The following is a 17,821-nucleotide window of genomic DNA, read 5'->3' on the forward strand; positions in this document are numbered from 1 at the left end:
ATGGACTTGACAATCACAGCATCTCTGTGGTTTCAATTGGAATGTTTCGGGCGCCTCCTGTTGGCCAAAACAAATGTAGCTGCAAAATTAAAGGGCTACAGTGATTTTAATTTGAATAAACACGATACACAAATGTCTAATGTCCTCAAGAATAATTGCGTTTTTCCAAAGTATAGTTTTATTTAATATAAACCCTGAAAGTTGCACTACTTAAAAAAACATTTAATAGACAAAACTACAGATTAGGTCCTGTGAAAGCCTGTTTGTAATTGTCAATGACTTGGGGTGTAATAAAAGTTTCCATGACAACCAAGTGTCAACATGTTGTCAAGACATTTTCCAAAGTACTTTTTCTTTCTTTTTTGACTTTAAAAAAAGTGTAATGAGTGCAGAGGACAATGAAATATGACAAATAGCCACAACACATTTTGTTACAGAGAAATCTTTATTTACCGTCCAAATACAACGTTTGTGCTTCCAATTGCTCAGTGCTGTAAATATATATTATTTGAGTTGTCATCAGGCCTATTATCCACTCCACATTAAATATATTGCAGCATAGGACTTGATAGTAAAGTGTTAGAATTACAGTAAATATAGTTGCTCTCTATATCTATTTTAATATTAGTCTGAGTTGAACGTTTCCCCCCCACCCGCAAATAGTATCACTGCATTGTTATGAATGTGTGTATGTTGCTGCAGTTGTTTCCCCAGTTTGTGCTTCACTCTTCAAACCATTGGGTTTCTGAAGTTTTTTCCAGCAAAGCGAGCCTTGTCTCCCAACTCTTCTTCAATCCTGCATTAAAGAGATGCACAGTTAGTTTACACATGTTTACATCAATTGGGTCTTTTTACACTGTGTTTAACTATATCATTGATTTCATTTAAACTGCTGCATTAATACTTAAGCCCATAAAGAGGAGATAAAGATGATGCAGTTTGATTGACTTTGAAAGAGCACTTACCAACTTAATAGCTGACCAAAGTGTAAAACTCATTGGAACATTGTGATATTTGGGGATATACAGAAAGCTTGTCTTCAGCAGGAAGAAACTGGTTCTAACGTACCTATCGTTATTTTACAAAGTAAGCAATAGGAAGCTGACAACACAACACTGTAAAAATTACCATATTTACAGAACTCTTACCTAAGAATCTGGTTGTACTTGGCCAAACGCTCTGAGCGACAGGGTGCGCCAGTCTTGATCTGAAAGAGTTACAGGCGATTAAAGCAAATGAATAAACACAAAACTAAACGGTTCTTAATTAAATATATTCAGACTTTTGTTTCATTTATTTCAACCAAAGCCATTTCAGTGTTTTCATGAACCTACATGTTGAGGTGACCTCTACATTTATGTACAGGTGATGTCATTATAATACATTTTTGATTCTAAATTTTGGTTCAACAACACATTCTCTGCTCTACTTCTGTTCTTAAAAAATACCAATTATGTGCAGATGCAGGTGCACTTTCAGCCATACATTTCCTAAAACAGATACTCTTACACAACAAACATTTGTAATATTGATAAGTACCTGTCCAGTGCATAAGCCAACCACCAAATCTGCAATGAAGGTGTCCTCGGTTTCACCAGAGCGATGGCTGACCATCACGCCCCATCCATTCTTCTGTGCCATTTTACACCTGGAAAAGGGGGAAGTATTACCTCTCCAGGTCACGTCATGGTATAAATCAGTTGGGGGGCAAGAGAGAAATTTGTTGAAAGCAGAAATGCTGTTATACAGTAAAAGTTACACAGTATTACACCTTAAGCCTTTTAATAATTTCACTGTTAAGGTGATCAGTCACTTTATTAATTATGTTGTTTTGAGTTATGAATATATGTGTGTGTGTGTGTGTGTGTGTGTGTGTGTGTGTGTGTGTGTGTGTGTGTGTGTGTGTGTGTGTGTGTGTGTGTGTGTGTAATTAGGGGGGGCGCCAAGATTTTCTTATCTACAAAAGGGGGGCCCTGCAGAAAAAGTTTCGGAACCACTGGTATAAATGATGATATTCAACTAAAACCGCTGACTTACGCTTGCATAGACTCAGTTACAGAGCCAATCTGATTGACTTTAAGCAGCAGACAGTTGCAGGCCTTTTCATCCACAGCCTTGGCGATGCGTTTTGGGTTGGTCACGGTGAGATCGTCTCCAACAACCTGGATGTCTGTGCTGCCTGTGAAGTTGGACCAGGCTGCCCAGTCATCCTGGTCAAAGGGATCCTCAATGGACAACACTGTGAATGACAAAATAGGGTTCTATAAAACAGATGCTTCAGTTTTGATCATTGTAACATGCGACCAAAGAATGCTACTGAAACATATATGCCACTTAACCTATGCTAAAAATGGATATCACTCTCTGTGTCTGCATTGCCACTGTCTTTCATACTACCACACCACATAGTATGTCGAGCTATGAAAAAGAGAGAATGTTTGGCACTTACCAGGATAATCCTTAACAAAGCTCTTGTAGAGATCAGCCAGCTCATCTGGGCTGATGTAACGACTGGGGTCATCGGGAGACTTGAAGTCCAGGTCGTATTTGCCTCCCTTGTAAAATTCAGAGGCTGCCACATCCATGCCAATCACAATCTTATCGGTGTATCCTGCTTTGGCTATGGACTCCTTCAGCAACTCCAGAGCTGCAGGCAAGCATTGAACATGAACAAAATGAGACAGAGAACAATTGACCATGTGGGATTATCTTCTCTCATACACCATGGAAGTGTTTAGCATAGATAACACAAAATAGATGGAAGTTGATAAGTGTGTTTTGTGTCAGAGACTACTGAAATTTGCAAGCATTATAAAACAAAAATGTCTTATTATATCGAAACAGTTGGCTGATGTTACCGTTCGACTTTTAAGATTGAAATTTGAATATTGGGTGAAATGCACTTCAAATTAACACTCTGCAAAATGTGTTTCAGAAGGAATCACAATGCTGTATTAATCAATTAATGTTACAGTTGCATAATTAATATAAAATAGAATAAAATAACAGTGGTCTTCTTGTATACCTTCCTTATTCTCCAGGATGTTTGGAGCAAAACCTCCCTCATCGCCAACATTGGTGGCGTCCTGGCCGTACTTCTTCTTGATGACGTTCTTGAGATTGTGGTAGACCTCGGCTCCAATGCGCATGGCCTCTTTGAAGGTGCTGGCACCGACGGGAAGGATCATGAACTCCTGCATGGCAAGTTTGTTTCCTGCATGAGAGCCACCATTTATCACATTGAAGGCCTGGTGGGGGGAAACAATGAGAAGAACTGTTAGCTGTAGTGGCTGAATTGAATGAAGTTTAAAAGCAAATAACAAAAAAAACAAGCACACACGCAACTGGCACAATTGTTTAGGACACAAAGTCTCACCGGCACGGGCAAGATGACCTCTGCGTTTCCTGCAAGATCAGCAATATGACGATACAAGGGGACTCCTTTCTCTGCTGCCCCAGCTTTGCAAACAGCCAGGGACACGCCCAGAATGGCATTGGCTCCATATTTGGCTGATTTAAGACAACATTATAAAGCAAATTCAATTTTGCAATCAACACAAAAGCTTCACAGAATTATAAAATTACCAGAGATACACAAACAGAGTATAGTTATTCTCACTTACATTTGTTCTCTGTGCCATCCATGTCGATCATCATTTGATCAATTTTCTCTTGCTCAACCACGGACAGACTCTTGTCCTGAGGACAGGATAACAGGTAGGGAATCATTGATGAGCAGTATGCAAATAGAGAAAAATGTCAATGTCAAAGCTCATTTCGGGAAAAACAAAATACACAAGACAAATTGAATTAATTACTTTCACGAGTGCAGGTCCAAGAGATGAATTGATGTGCTCCACCGCCTTCGAGACTCCTGCAACAGAGAAATGAGTGTGATATGAATAACACAGCATATGGGGGAAATCATGTATTAATCCATGCAACTGACAATACCTAAGAGTGCATGCAAGTGTAACGGGTGTGGAAGAGAAGACATTTATTTAGCTGACCAACATCTCACTACTGTTTGCGCACTCCTTTCTATTGCATATATAAACATGCCTATGCAGGTAATTTCAGTCCAGTCAGTTAATCCACAGGCTGCAGTAATAAGTGGCACGCATGCTTTACAGAAAAGCCACCATGCGTTCAAACATATTAAATAATGAGTTTAATCGTTATTTCAGTGGAAATTGCTCAACCATTTTTCAATCAGCTATTAAGTATGCAGGACAGGTGATGGAAACTCACTAAGCCTTTCACATCTGGCAAAGAGGAAGAAAGATAATAGAAAGTAAGAATGACACAGGAAGAGCAGATAAAAGTTGTTTGCCTTGAAAAAAGAATCAGACAAGACACGAAGCCTATAACTAGTCAATATAAACTCTACAAACCTTTCCCAAGGTAGCGTGAGTTGTCATTATCCCTGAGCTCCAAGGCCTCGTAGATACCAGTAGATGCACCACTTGGTACAGCTGCTCTAAACAAACCTGGTATAGGTAAAAAGCAGCAGAAAGAGAACAGTTATGACACAACTCATGTAATTATATGCCAATGAAAAGTAAAACTGGAAAAAACATGACATCAATCACCATACTCAACCTACCTGGCATAGTTATGGGCAAAAACTAAATTATTTGTTGTCGTAAATGGAAGCTTACCTTTGTCAGTGAAAAGGTCGACCTCTACAGTGGGGTTTCCACGGGAATCAAAGATCTCCCGGGCATGAATCTTTTGAATGGACATGGCGAAGAACCTTGAAATGAAACACAGCAATGGACTTTGTCACTGTGAGCGGATCCTCTGTAAAATACACCAGCATGCACTGTTATCTGTGGCAAGTCATATATTATACAGAAAGGTTGTCTCAACAGCAGAGTAGACACTTTTGGTTGAATATCAGGTGTGCCTTTGCTCTTTCGTCCTGAAGGCTTACCTACTAAAATATCCTATCTTCAAGCTTAGCAGTGCTAACAAGCATGCTACTGTCCTAACTGGATTAGGAAAGCTTTCCTTATCTGATTAATCACATGACAACTAGAATGTAGAACAAGAACAAGTTGATGCATCAGTTTCAGCGAGGTAAAGTGGTTACAGATGAACAGCACTTCTCATGTTAACGTTATTACAACAGCATTCAGTCAAAGCAAACTGATGTCATGTGAAGATCTTACTATTAATCCCTCCCCCTTTGGCGGCCATATAATCTAGCAACAAACCAATAAAAAGCCTTTTCTGTGATGCATGCCATATAAGGAACAATACGGAAATAGCAAATCCTGTTGCAACATGTAGTACTGCACAACATGCATGCCTGGTGCAGACGCACGTACTCACATGCAAACCAGATTCACTCATGAAGTCAAATTCAAATTGACAGCAATAGTGTTTAGATATCATGAGAAAAGTTTGACTTTTAATGAGTGTGAGCAAAAAGCGTGGACACGTCATTGACAAACAATGTAGTAGTATTGAGTAATACTTTGCTGAGTCATAAAATGTATAGTTATATATTACATTTGTATAATTTTAGTGTTACATGACCGGGCACACTGAATTTCCTACCTAAGCAGAGCTGCAAATATTCTCATTATCAGTGAATCTATTAATTATTTCAGATTAGATTCAGATTTCAGATTATAATTAATTTTATTTTCAGTTTTTTACATTTTGAAAATTTAATCAATACTCTTACTACCACGATTACATTTATAAAATGACACGAATTTTTTTTAACAATTTCACAAATTCATAGAGCCCCAAATGTCTTCAAAATGCAATTAAAAATCATAAGGGCATTTAATTCTCATTCATGTCACACAGCAAAATGCAGGAAATAAGCACGTATGGAGACGAACTATAACCTTCTATTTCTGATCCACTATTCACTTTCTATTTGTTTACTAATGAACGGATTTCAACAGAACTCTTGACTTTTTGTGAATTCGGTGATGATTAAAGTCTTAAAGTCTATCTGTTCTGCGGCTAACATTAGCTGCACGCAGTAGCAAGGCAGCGGCTAACTTTAGATGATAAAACCCTCAGTAGAGGATCTAAGAGACAAAGTGCCTATAAAGAAGAGAATAGAATAAAACAAACTAATACACAAAACCACTCCGGGTAACAGTACCTGGGTGCAAAACGCAGACAAGTGAGGAAGGTCAGTGCGGCTGGAATGAACGCAGGTCACAGAAGAGAGGAAGCGCTCACTGTTGACAACTCCTCAGTAAGGGAAGTCGCTATTGGCTGTCCAAATAGTAGCGAGAAGTCGCCAAGTGACGTCAGCACTCAATTTGCATAATTGACAGAACGTCATGAATAACGTCATGGGGGATCCAAAAAGTGAGTGGTGGCCATTAAAATAGGCCATCACTCATTAGAATAACTTTAATTTAATGAAAAGACGTGGAGTGGTGAGAGATTCATTGTAGTGTGACCGTGAAGAAACACTTTAATTTAAATTATCTATCTATCTATCTATCTATCTACATCCCACTCTGTGAGCTAGAGCGGGGTCAGCGGTGGCTCTGTGCACATGCGATACATTTGAAGTCTGGACGGACGCGGAGTGTGTGTGTCTGTGTCTGTGTCTGTCTGTCTCCTCTCTGCTCTGACTGCAGCTGGAACTTCTGCGCGTGGCTACCACTATACAGGGGCTCACGGCAACACCCGCTGCCCGTTGTGGACAGTAACTGCAGAACGATACGTCAGAGTCTCAAAAACACCAGAAGTCTAAAAAATAGTCGCCAGGAGGATTTGGAAAGTCGCTACATTTAGCGAGAGTCGCTGATTGGCAACACTGAAAGGAAGCGCTTCCTCCTACTCGTGTCACGCTCGCTGCTGCTCCTACATGTCATACATGGGTATGACATACCCATGGATAGCTTTGAAATGACTAGTCAGGTCGATTACTTCAGTAATACTCACAGTAATGGGAAATAAAATGATTCGCCGATGTTCGTAAACTAGATTAGAAAGTTTCACATTGAATTTTAATGAACTGTACATGGGCAATATGTCGATTTAACCAGCTGAGGGAGGTATCTTGTCTTATCTTATGTATGTATGTACTGTATGAGCACCCTTCCTCCAATTGCCTTCGACCCATACACAGTATACATATACAGTCATGTAAACTCACTCACTCACTCACACTGTGCAATTATTAAAGAAAAGATATAGCAAGCCTTTGACATGACTGTGAATACAGTCATAGGACAATTTGGAGATAAGTTTTTTATACAGAAAGAGGGGGAAACAGAGAGAGATAGAGAAAAGGAAAGACGGTTGTATCATTATTATTAGTGTTGTTGTTTTTTTTCAAGGACCCTGAGGTAAAATAGGCAATATGAAGTACAAATACTTTGAAACAGAAAACAGCAGGAATCCACGGCCGCTGAAGGTTGTGAGATCATGGCACAGTAGTGTGGACGCAGAGTCCAGGATGGCATCAGTGTTGTTGATGCGATGATCTCATAGGAACAGTTTCACAGAAAGATGAGAAACAGCAGTGGAGTTAGATAATGATGGTGATAGATAATCCATCTATCCGTTAGATAATCCATACATTATCACCGCTTATCCACGAGCGGGTCGCAGGGTCGCTGGAGCCAATTCCAGCTGTCAACAGACGAGAGCGGGGTCCATCAGATATAGTTGAGCCGATTTATTTGTATTTGCATTTCCAGCATGGCTTAGAATGAGCATGGTTCCTAGTTCGATTCACACTGAACACCTTCTTCTGATGTGTGCAGTTGCTTACATAGCATGACCTAGCCATCAGTGTGTGAATGGGTGAATGTAAAACTTTGCCTAAAAGTGCCATATGAAGTACAGACCATTTATAGTAGCGGGACACAAACAGAATCATGTCACAGTTGACACACTACTTTGAAAAGACGTTAGGCAACATCACAAAACAAGGTCCATTCCTTTCCAAAGATGAACCATTTGCATCATGGTGATGAAGAAGGGACCATCACTAAGTGACAGTAAGATGTGGATGGAGCAGTTTAAACAGGCACCAAGAAGACAAAAACATACAGTATTACAAGTCGACTGTGGCTGTTGGAAAGTAAAGTAAAACCTTTGCAGAATGCAGATTAGATAGGTAGGTAGGTAGGTAGGTAGGTAGGTAGGTAGTTAGGTAGGTAGGTAGGTAGGTAGATAGGTAGATAGGTAGATAGGTAGATAGGTAGATATATATATATGAATGATGACTCATCTTTTCTGTTGAAGTTCCGGAACCATTTTATTTCTGGGAGATTTGTGTAATAATCACAACAACCATCAGCACATGGCTGTAATTAGTACAAATTACATATTTTCATACAAAACATCTTGCATACATAGGATTGTGTACATAATGTGCACAATTTACCATCAAAGGCGAGATGGTTTTCTTTAAAAAATGGAAAACGTGCATATTCTGCAGTTTGTGTAACAATGACAAAATAACAAAAATGTATGTTACGATTCAGAATTATGTAAACAGGTTTGGTAAAGCATAGAGTGCAAAGTTGCGGAGGTATGACACTTACTGTACCTACTGTACAGTAGGTACAGTAAGTGTCACAGTAAGTGTCAGTAAGTGCCTACTGTACAGTAGGCACTTACTGAAGGTTTGATCATCTTCATGTTTACTGATGCTGCATGCACTGGGATACATTGCAATCAGTCTTTCCTGGTGTTTACAACATGCAGTGTAGATTTTGTCACATTATTGACTGATACTGAATATTTAAGTCACCAGGGCCTTCAATCAAATGTCTTCATTTCTGTGTCCTTCATATAAATAAAAATGGTGTCTGTGGGTGGTTATCTATGGAATTCTCAGTCATTCGCAATGTGTGGAAGCTTGTGAAACTCTGAAATGCTTCTTCATTAATTTCCTTCTTGGCTGTTGCACTGGGCAAGTCTTTAGCTGGAGTGCAAAGCACCTTCAGTCTCTGAAAGGAAAGAGCAAGGAGAAACATTCCATTAATCTATCCCAATCTCATCTCAATCTAATCTATAACAATCAAGCTGGACTGTCATCAAGTATTATCCTACTACATCTATACCTTGAGTAGAGTCATTTTTACTCTATATTATTCATTCTATTCCTGTAGGTTTTCCTGCTCTTCATACAGTTAAAGTGTGTGACCATACCTGTGTCAATGTTCCAGGTGTGACACTCAGAGCGTACAGCATCCACAGAGGCACCATGAGAGTTGAAGAGAGGGTGAAGAACCCTCCTAACATGTAGCCCCACCACGGGTATTCATATGTGTTGTTGAATTTGAGTGGGGTATATTTGACCAAGGAAAAGAGAAATATGCACTAAATGAAGAAACGTAGAGACAGAAACAGAAACAGAAACAGAAAATGAGACAAACGTGGCCATATTTTCAGACACTGATAATTCCAGAGATAGAAAGAACTGTGAGTTGTTGGTGGTTTATAAATCTTATTTGGGTGGATAAACCATGCACTCAAAGTTTGTCATTTGAAATTATATGTGGGAAAAAAAGGAAAATTAAGAATACTATAAACACATCGTACACTACTTGATGTATGATTTTACATATACATTAAATGTTTATGTTAAGTATGGCATATGTAAAGTAATGACAAAGCCAATGTTATAAGGTTCCACACTCAACTAACAATAGTTCTATGTACTATTCCTTACATTTATTTGTGTAAGTCATTGTATACAGAACTTTTTTTGAAAACATTTACAAACTTACAGTGCAGACAGCTGGTGTGAAGAACTTCCAACAATATTTCATCAAAGGCCATGGCCGATATCCAATCATGTCCTCTATATTACCATATAGACGATCTGCACCTGAAGAAAAAAAGTCCTGTTTAGCATCACACAGCTACTTTGTATCACCAAGCATACGCATGAGGATATGCATATTCTTGGTGAGCTACATGATTTTGGCATTGAGAATTAGTGTTTTATATAACTGTCAGCTTTTAAGTTTAAAAAAAGTGCTTCTTACCATAGACCCATCCAATGCAAATAGACTGGATAATGGCAAAAAACATCAGTGTCATTCCACTGCAAGCATAGTAGTCAAACAACAGGAAAACATAAAGCCCCCCCTGAAAATAAGGAGAAAATTAATCATTGATATACTTATATACTGTATGTCTGTGCTCATCAGATCTACATCTAATATTCAATATACCTTCCGAAATCTAATCATGTGTTGTGTAAGAATGAATAGCTAAGAAAAGGCTCAGCCTAACTAAGGAGATAAATATGATCTTTTCGGGTAGATGTTTTTCACTAGACGCATTTGTCTCTCTTTCATACCAATAAGGTATTGCATGTATTTCTGCACGTTTTTTGTACTAGAGGTGAATCTTTTCAATCTCCACTGTACTGTAACTGTTGCACCGCAGTTTCCCTCGTGATAAGTAAAGTTTTATCTTATCTTATCTTATCTTAGGAGCTGACTTGCCACTGACCTCTGTCACCATCAGAAGGCCAATGAAGAAACTTCCCACACTAATGGCAAGAAGAAGGAGTTTACGTCGACAATCCACTTGAAAGAAGGAAGGATACATATCGGATATTGTTGTGACCAAAGCCTCCTGACATACGAACTATAAGATGAAAGATAAAAGATATTTGTATTAATCAAAATGTACAGTTATTAATTTTAGAAATCACATCAAAATCATATTTTACCAAACAGAATGGTTATGCAGACTCACCTCACTATCTAAGCCTAAAAATATGATCATAATAAAGAAGAAGACAGCCCAGAGCTGAGGAAGTGGCATTTTGGCCACAGCACGAGGATAAGCAATGAATGCCAGGCCTGGACCTGCAAATCGCACATTGATGACATTGTTAATAATTACCTCAAGTCACATTTCTGCAATAATGCTTTTTCAGCCATTCATACCTGATTCGGCCACCATGGAGATATCCACGCCTTGCTCCTGTGCCATGAAGCCAAGCACAGAAAAGATAGCAAAGCCAGCAATAAAGCTGGTTAAACTGTTTAATAGGCACAAGTATATGCAGTCTCTGTAAATAGAAGATCAAAAAATTAGCTAACCTGTACTTGGAGCAAAACAGCGGTGAGTACTTTAAAAAAAAAGTAGAACAAAAAGTAGTAAAATCGAGTAAGAGAAAGATACAAAAACCTGTAGCAGTTGTTGTTGTACTTGTTGTAGCTCCCCAGCGCCGTCAAAACGCCTGTGCAAACTCCATAGGAGTAGAAGATTTGGCTACCAGCATCCATCCATACCTGAAGATGTTGTAAGAGTTTCTGTTAACTTACATTCAAATTGTTCTAATGATGATTGAGCATAATCTGCATTTGTTGCAGTACCTCTGGATCAGAAAGGCGAGATGGATCTGGGTAGAGGTAGAATTTGATTCCATCTTTGGCCCCGGGTAAAGTAAGGCCTCGAATCAGCAACACCAACAGCATCACATAAGGAAATGTAGCAGTGAAATAAACCACCTAAGAGAAAATCAATATGCCATATTTAATTATTTATTTGCTTTTACATAAATGTATCAAATCAGATAGAGAACAGGGCATGATGTTTCTCCTGTACCTTTCCTGTGGACTTGACTCCTTTCCAGACACAAAAGTAACACATTATCCAGGTGAGGAGTAAACATAGGGACAAATCCCAACGGACAGTGCCGATTTCCTCAATTCCACTTGACAAGCCCAGGATTCTCCTCCTATGACAACATGTATTTAGGAATATGCAGAAAGTACTCAATTCCTGGTATTACATGATGCTCTATTTTACTCTACTCACTCCCAGAATTCCACAACTGAAGATGTAGCTCCAATGAGTTGCTGACGGGACGTTTGATTTGGACCATGTTCAAAACAGGCATCTGAAATTATGAAGAATAGTGTTGATAGTTGGAAGTGATTTACAATGTAAATCTAATGCAAAGTTGTATGTGTCAGAGTGAAAACAAAATATGTGTACCTGTGTTCCAATAGTTGTGACAGTTTGCCCATGGGAGCACAGAAGTGAAGCAAAAAAACAAGTAGAGAACCGCCCAAGCCAGTATGATTATGTAGTACACTCCAGTGTACAAAACAACCACCTGGCTTCCATAGCCTAAACCTGATAAGAGATTGAAGCAATGAAACACCAATACAGTCTAAACAGTGCCAGTGTGACACTTCCTACCAGCTGTCACATTTCCCAAAATAGAAAACAAGATGCCATCTACTGATCATGAAACTAAAACATAACTTGTCAGACTTGTTAAACCTGTAATGATAGGGCTGTATATCTAAATAGATTCATGTTCAGATCATCATTCAGTTCATCGATCCAAGAAGCATCAAGATTCACCCTGCATTGATGGGACATTGGCATGTAAAGGCTCCAATGTCTGGACTCCCAAATGCTTCCCCAGAAAGTCTTTAGGGTCATGTTCTTCAAGGATCATTCCAGTGATGTTTGTTTTCAATTTAAATTGTGCAGGAGCTTTACCCTAAATATCAACAATTATCCATTCCCCTACAAAATGCATGCACATGGAATGGAGGTTCTGTTAAAAATAAATGGTTGGCTATTGTGGCTTTTTTTCTTTTCTTTTTACCTTCAAAGAGAGGGCATATCTTTCTCCAACATGTTACTCCACCCTGACTGGTGTACTGGCCCAAAGATGTTTCCAACAAGAAGAGTGGAATGCCGCAAGCGAGCAGGAACAAAACATAAGGAATGAAGAAAACCCCTTTAAAATGTTAAAAACATAGTTGAAAATTGATTATACTGCAATAAAGCTGGTGGTGAGAATCTGTTTATAAAGCTGTATATTCATTTTGGTTTACCTCCTCCATTTTTGTAGCAAAGGTACGGGAACCTCCAGACATTTCCCAGACCAACAACATGTCCTGCTGTTGCCAGGATGAATTCCATTTTATTGCCCCATTGGGCTCTCTGCTGAGGTTTGGGCTCATGGTGCTCCGAACTTGTCCCCAAGTTCATCAGATTCATTGTCCCCATTTTATCTGTGGCCAAATCCTATGCAAAGATTGAATCGATTAGTGACAAAAATGATAACGTAAATCTGTTGTAAGTGATACTAAATTTGTCATCTTCATTGTTAGGCATATCACCATGCAGTTATTAAGGCAAAAATAAGATGGCACTAACATGGATATTGAATTATTTCTTCATTATTATCTAACATGATGCAGGATGATAAAATAAACAATTTCCTACTACTATAATTGCAGGGCAGTTTGACTGTTTGTTTGTCCCAAATTGTACCAAATTGCAACATGCACCTATAATCGCCTCCAAAATTGGCCAAAAATGTTAGTTCGGGGGTTCTGAATTTGCATATGGTGCTCTCATTTCATTTACTCAAACACTAGATCATTGAGGATTATTATTTGTATTTGTCCCTTGCACAGGGTACTTGTGGTTAGGCATGGGGAGGAAGGAGGGACAGGGTAGGGTCAGGGGTGAAATACTGGAGAAGATGTTATGGGAGGGTCAGAAAGAATAGGTAGAAATGCCCAAATCTATACAGTCCTTTTCCATGAAGTATATATTGAGTGTGCCACAAAGCTCCATACTGAGCACTTTATTATTCAGATATCTTGATATCAAGTTACACCCAAAACATTGTTTTTGGAAAGGTGTCGAAATTGTCTTTATATTTTTTAATTTAAGGTTTACTCTGTTTTGTTTTTGCTCTTATTATGTCGATTGCACCAATTACCTCTTCTTATTCTGATTCTGATTGTTAATCCCCATTACTATAATAACGCCACACCATATATAGATATACAATATCTGTATTTATAACTTCAGAAACATATGAACAATGTTTTACCCATTGTAACAGAGCTTAAATTTATAGAAAATGTGCGCTTTACCTTGAGTTTGTTTCCTCTTTCAAAATCCAGCCAACTTGCAAGACCGTTTTGAATGAGTGCTCCATTCTGAGGCGTGGCTACTGAGACTGACATAACCAGTCCTCTACTGAAACCAAAACACACACACACACACAAACACACAGATGAGAGGGGAGGGGCAAATGACCATCAGTGTCATCTGTCATCTTGTTCCCAAAGTACATTTGGGAAAAGTATGAAAATAGGAAAAAAGCATTTGACCCATTTCTATATGTCAAGAAATCTGGAACTAAGATCATTTAACTGTTCAAAACTATTCTGCATCTAGTATCTGACATCATTAGATTCTTCACAATAATACCCTGTAGTTGTGTTATATAGTACTGGTTTCAGAGCTTTATTGTGCTGTAATTCAGTTTTTTGTTGAATTCCTCAACATTAGTAATAGTAGTCAGATAATCTCCCCTTCAAACCTTATGTGCATTGTCTCAGACAGGTTTTTCCTCTCTTCCTACCTGTATCACCTTACATCAGGAGGAACAGTCACAGTACATACTGACAAACTTTCTCTCAGTACAGCCAGTGCCATGAAATAGCTTTACCTGCTATGCATCTATCTATTCATGGAACATACAGAACAAATATCATGACACCCCCGAGAGCAGTACAAATGAAAATACTCCTATTACTCCCCCCCTTTATTGTGGGAAGTGCTGCAGGTAGACACACCTCTGATAGTATCAGACAAGAGAGGCTGAAAATACCATTTCTGTGTTATGTCACCAGACTGGCCACTTCTCCTGCATTTGACCTGACAGTGTACATACAGTTATGGGACATTTTGGAGTTGGTTTTTGTTACAGGTACAACTGTACTAATACGGTATTAATTTATGTTAAGGATGTGAAGTATAACTCCTCTGACTAGTATTCTAGAGGATTGTGGAATCTAATGCATTTCTGCGAATATATTTGCATCATTAATGGTGTAATTTGCAGTATTCATCCACATTTCCTAACACCGTTGTAAATATTTCTCTCCAGCAGAGGGCAGTCACGCGTCGCTGCCGTCCTCCTCCAACACGCGGAGGAAGCGCCGAAGAAAATTCCCTCTGAATTTAGATGAATGAACGCGCCAGTCTGCTAAATCAATAACTTTTTGTCGAAACAGATTTGTGTAGAGATCACTGAAGGTAACTGTGTGGACTGATAATGTCGGGGATTCCTCCAGATTCGTGGCAGCCGCCTGTAGTGGCTTTGGAAACGACGTAAGTGCGTCACAAACACAAACCATGCTAGTTGAAGCTAGTTAGCTTAGCTGCCTGGTGATGGTGTTATTCTCCGGAGGGCATTAACAATGAAAGTCTCACTTAAGTACAGCAGGGAATTTCACTAAGGGTGTGTCATTCTGTGGCATACATGATGATTTTGCTCGGGTGCTTTTGAGAAACACGCGAAGTCACAGGCCATCCTTCGTTTGCCGTTAACTTGATAAATGTGTCGTGTTTTGCAGTATGGGGACCGTTGTGGTGGAGCTGTACTGGAGCCACGCACCAAAGACCTGCAAGAACTTCGCTGAGTTGTGCAGAAGAGGCTATTACAACGGCACCAGGTTCCACCGGATCATTAAAGACTTCATGGTGCAAGGAGGAGATCCTACAGGGACAGGTGGGTGCTGCTGTGTGGATTAGTTTATGGATCACCTTGATGTACATGTAAGTTCAAGGATTGTCCACTAGATGTCACTAGATGTCAGGAAATTAGATTAGATTAGATTCAGTTTTATTGTCATTGCATGTCACAGGTACAAGCAACAAAATGCAGATGTGGCTTGAGCTGGCATTTAAACAACACACAGATCACAGAGACTGTCAATCACAGACATCAGATAAAGAGGGTCAGATAGAATGACTTAAACAGGTAACATATCAAGGTAAAAGTATCATAGTCCAAGATAGCGAAACATGTACAATATAGGTGGATATATTTTTCATAATGCTCAGGTCTCATAACTCTTGATACTTAAACTACATGAAAGATATTTTGACTGCAAAATACCCTCTACTCAAATAAATATAATTAAAATTATGTTTGAGTATTCTTTTCTTCTTTTTTTATAACGACCCCACTTGACAGTAAACCTGCAGCTTTGTGATCTTACATGTGACAGTACAGGCAACTGGTTTGATAAGTTGCAGAAAGTCAGCAGTTTCCTTACCTTTTGCATTCTCTCCTAGGTCGAGGTGGTGCCTCCATATTTGGAAAACAATTTGAAGATGAGCTGAACCCAGAACTGAAATTCACAGGTAATCACAATCACATGTTCATCTGTAGCCCCTTAGGTGGCTGGTGTTTAAAATAACTAAAATGGATTAAAATTCCTAAATATAAGAATATATTAGATGTGATCAGATTTGCCTGGTACCATTTTTGGCTTGAAATCTGATTTTAAAATAGGTCAGCATGGAACTATTGACTGCTGAATTTCATTATGTGTGTGTTATGTGATAGTTATTTTGTGTGTGTTTGTGTGTTTAAGGTGCTGGCATCCTGGCGATGGCCAATGCGGGACCAGACACCAATGGAAGCCAGTTCTTTCTCTCCCTGGGCCCGACTCAGTGGCTGGATGGAAAGCACAGTATATTTGGACGAGTGCACCAAGGCATCGGAGTGCTGAACCGTATTGGAATGGTGGAGACGAACGCCCAGGACCGGCCTGCTGATGATATTAAGATAGTTAGAGCAAATGTACCCAATTAAAAAGAAATCCATTATTTTTTTACATTTCTAAAAAAATTAAATGTTCACTTATTGTCTCACTGTCTGTGCATTTACTGCAGCTTATTGTCAATTAATTCACTCAACCATCTTCTCCTGTGATTTCACTGAGCCTCACTGAGTTTTAGATTTTATATTTTAGTATTGAATCATGTCCAACCTGTCGACTAGACTAGAAGAAACATCAATAACTTTTTGAGACAAACGTGACTGAAAACATAAGCTCCTTGGTGGAGGTATAAATCAATTCTGCAAAAAACACTGCAAATCAGAGTGGAGACACGGAGCCCGCAGCACTTAGAGATAGAGGGCAATACTCAATCATATCCTATAGAATTTCACAGAAGCATTCAGCACCTTGGACAGAGCTAAGCATGCTATATGAATAATAAAAGCCAGAGATGGAATTACAATTAGTATGATTCTACTGTAATAATACTAAACAACCACAAAATGCCCATCAAAACATTTTATATCATAAATCCATCCCAAAATCGAAACAAAAAAAACAGTTTAATGAAACCATACACGCCTGCCACATTGCCTCCCACATTCTTTAACATTTGAGGAAGGCACAAGTAAAGTAGGAACGTATGTTATCACGTTTTGATTGTGATTTGTAAGTATTTAAGTGCAGGGGTGACATTTTTGTTACAGTAAAATAATGCATTAAGCATTTTCCCTGCTAAACTAATTATTAAACTAATAATAGTTGCAGTTCAAAGCTATAACTTAACTTACACTACTCACAAAAATTTAGGGATATTCAGCTTTCGGGTGAAATTTCAGGATGAACCTAAAATGCACTATAACCTTTACAGGTGAACTTAATGTGACCTCTAAACTTTTGAATGTACATGTCCAACTGTTCAATGTTTCAGTGCTTTTGCACAACTTGCTGTTCTCTAACAAGGAGCTTAACTATAAAATTCACAACAGGTGTTTGATCCATGAATCGACCAATAAATGTCCTGGTTCAATCAGAATTGGTATTTAATCAGTCCTCCTCATCATGCTGTTCACATTTTGACATCATGAGAGCAAGACGACACCTAACAACTGATCAACAGTACCTCCCCATTGCGAGGCTTCAAACAGGATGTTCTCAGACAGAAGTGGCCACTGAGTTTAGAGTGTCACAGAGTGTCATCAGCAGGTTGCAACAGAGATAGAGAGACTGGAAGAGTC

The 17,821-nt window shown here is 38.9% G+C and overlaps 3 protein-coding genes across 5 annotated transcripts; 1 reads left to right on the forward strand and 2 right to left on the reverse strand.

The window, feature by feature from the left end:
- Positions 1-426: 426 nt before the first annotated feature.
- On the reverse strand, positions 427-6,243 carry eno1b (enolase 1b, (alpha)). Of its 2 annotated transcripts, none has more exons than XM_076156647.1 (12): positions 6,131-6,243; positions 4,662-4,756; positions 4,395-4,490; positions 3,819-3,874; positions 3,624-3,699; positions 3,377-3,510; positions 3,026-3,248; positions 2,450-2,647; positions 2,038-2,239; positions 1,540-1,648; positions 1,149-1,207; positions 427-796 (listed from the first exon to the last, which is right to left on the reverse strand). In XM_076156647.1, the coding sequence occupies exons 2-12, from the start codon at positions 4,744-4,746 to the stop codon at positions 730-732; spliced, it is 1,305 nt and encodes a 434-aa protein (XP_076012762.1). In that variant the 5' UTR covers positions 4,747-4,756; positions 6,131-6,243; the 3' UTR covers positions 427-729. The 2 variants fall into 2 exon arrangements, with proteins under 2 accessions (XP_076012762.1, XP_076012764.1); XM_076156649.1 differs by lacking the exon at positions 6,131-6,243 and adding an exon at positions 4,937-5,116.
- Positions 6,244-8,237: 1,994 nt separating this feature from the next.
- On the reverse strand, positions 8,238-13,983 carry LOC143005460 (sodium- and chloride-dependent GABA transporter 2-like). Of its 2 annotated transcripts, none has more exons than XM_076156875.1 (15): positions 13,878-13,983; positions 12,822-13,014; positions 12,590-12,724; positions 11,965-12,105; positions 11,785-11,866; positions 11,572-11,704; positions 11,340-11,474; positions 11,152-11,255; positions 10,908-11,032; positions 10,714-10,826; positions 10,465-10,602; positions 9,993-10,095; positions 9,732-9,832; positions 9,151-9,321; positions 8,238-8,948 (listed from the first exon to the last, which is right to left on the reverse strand). In XM_076156875.1, exons 1-15 carry the CDS (start codon positions 13,968-13,970, stop codon positions 8,787-8,789), a joined length of 1,929 nt encoding a protein of 642 aa, XP_076012990.1. In that variant the 5' UTR covers positions 13,971-13,983; the 3' UTR covers positions 8,238-8,786. The 2 variants fall into 2 exon arrangements, with proteins under 2 accessions (XP_076012990.1, XP_076012991.1); XM_076156876.1 differs by having other exon boundaries at positions 12,590-12,644; positions 13,878-13,968.
- A 920-nt stretch (positions 13,984-14,903) lies between these two features.
- ppil1 (peptidylprolyl isomerase (cyclophilin)-like 1) lies at positions 14,904-16,677 on the forward strand. The gene is made up of 4 exons (XM_076156617.1): positions 14,904-15,123; positions 15,369-15,523; positions 16,093-16,161; positions 16,395-16,677. Exons 1-4 carry the CDS (start codon positions 15,068-15,070, stop codon positions 16,613-16,615), a joined length of 501 nt encoding a protein of 166 aa, XP_076012732.1. The 5' UTR covers positions 14,904-15,067; the 3' UTR covers positions 16,616-16,677.
- Positions 16,678-17,821: the final 1,144 nt, after the last annotated feature.

The sequence above is a fragment of the Genypterus blacodes genome, unplaced genomic scaffold (assembly GCF_046128005.1).
Source record: "Genypterus blacodes isolate CSIRO-AG114 ecotype Tasmania unplaced genomic scaffold, CSIRO-AGI_Gbla_v1 ptg000070l_1, whole genome shotgun sequence".
NCBI lineage: Eukaryota > Metazoa > Chordata > Actinopteri > Ophidiiformes > Ophidiidae > Genypterus > Genypterus blacodes.

Excerpts from the sequence above, each read along its gene's own strand:
- ppil1 (XM_076156617.1), top strand. The coding sequence starts at position 15,068 with ATGTCGGGGATTCCTCCAGATTCGTGGCAGCCGCCTGTAGTGGCTTTG. Across the intron at positions 15,124-15,368 it reads GTAGTGGCTTTGGAAACGAC|TATGGGGACCGTTGTGGTGG; the intron begins GTAAGTGCGTCA and ends CGTGTTTTGCAG. Across the intron at positions 15,524-16,092 it reads AGGAGATCCTACAGGGACAG|GTCGAGGTGGTGCCTCCATA; the intron begins GTGGGTGCTGCT and ends ATTCTCTCCTAG.
- LOC143005460 (XM_076156875.1), bottom strand. The coding sequence starts at position 13,970 with ATGTCAGTCTCAGTAGCCACGCCTCAGAATGGAGCACTCATTCAAAAC. Across the intron at positions 12,106-12,589 it reads GATATGCCCTCTCTTTGAAG|GTTTAGGCTATGGAAGCCAG; the intron begins GTAAAAAGAAAA and ends ATCTCTTATCAG. Across the intron at positions 11,475-11,571 it reads GAGTCAAGTCCACAGGAAAG|GTGGTTTATTTCACTGCTAC; the intron begins GTACAGGAGAAA and ends ATTTTCTCTTAG.
- eno1b (XM_076156647.1), bottom strand. The coding sequence starts at position 4,746 with ATGTCCATTCAAAAGATTCATGCCCGGGAGATCTTTGATTCCCGTGGA. Across the intron at positions 4,491-4,661 it reads CGACCTTTTCACTGACAAAG|GTTTGTTTAGAGCAGCTGTA; the intron begins GTAAGCTTCCAT and ends TACCTATACCAG. Across the intron at positions 3,249-3,376 it reads AGGTCATCTTGCCCGTGCCG|GCCTTCAATGTGATAAATGG; the intron begins GTGAGACTTTGT and ends TCCCCCCACCAG.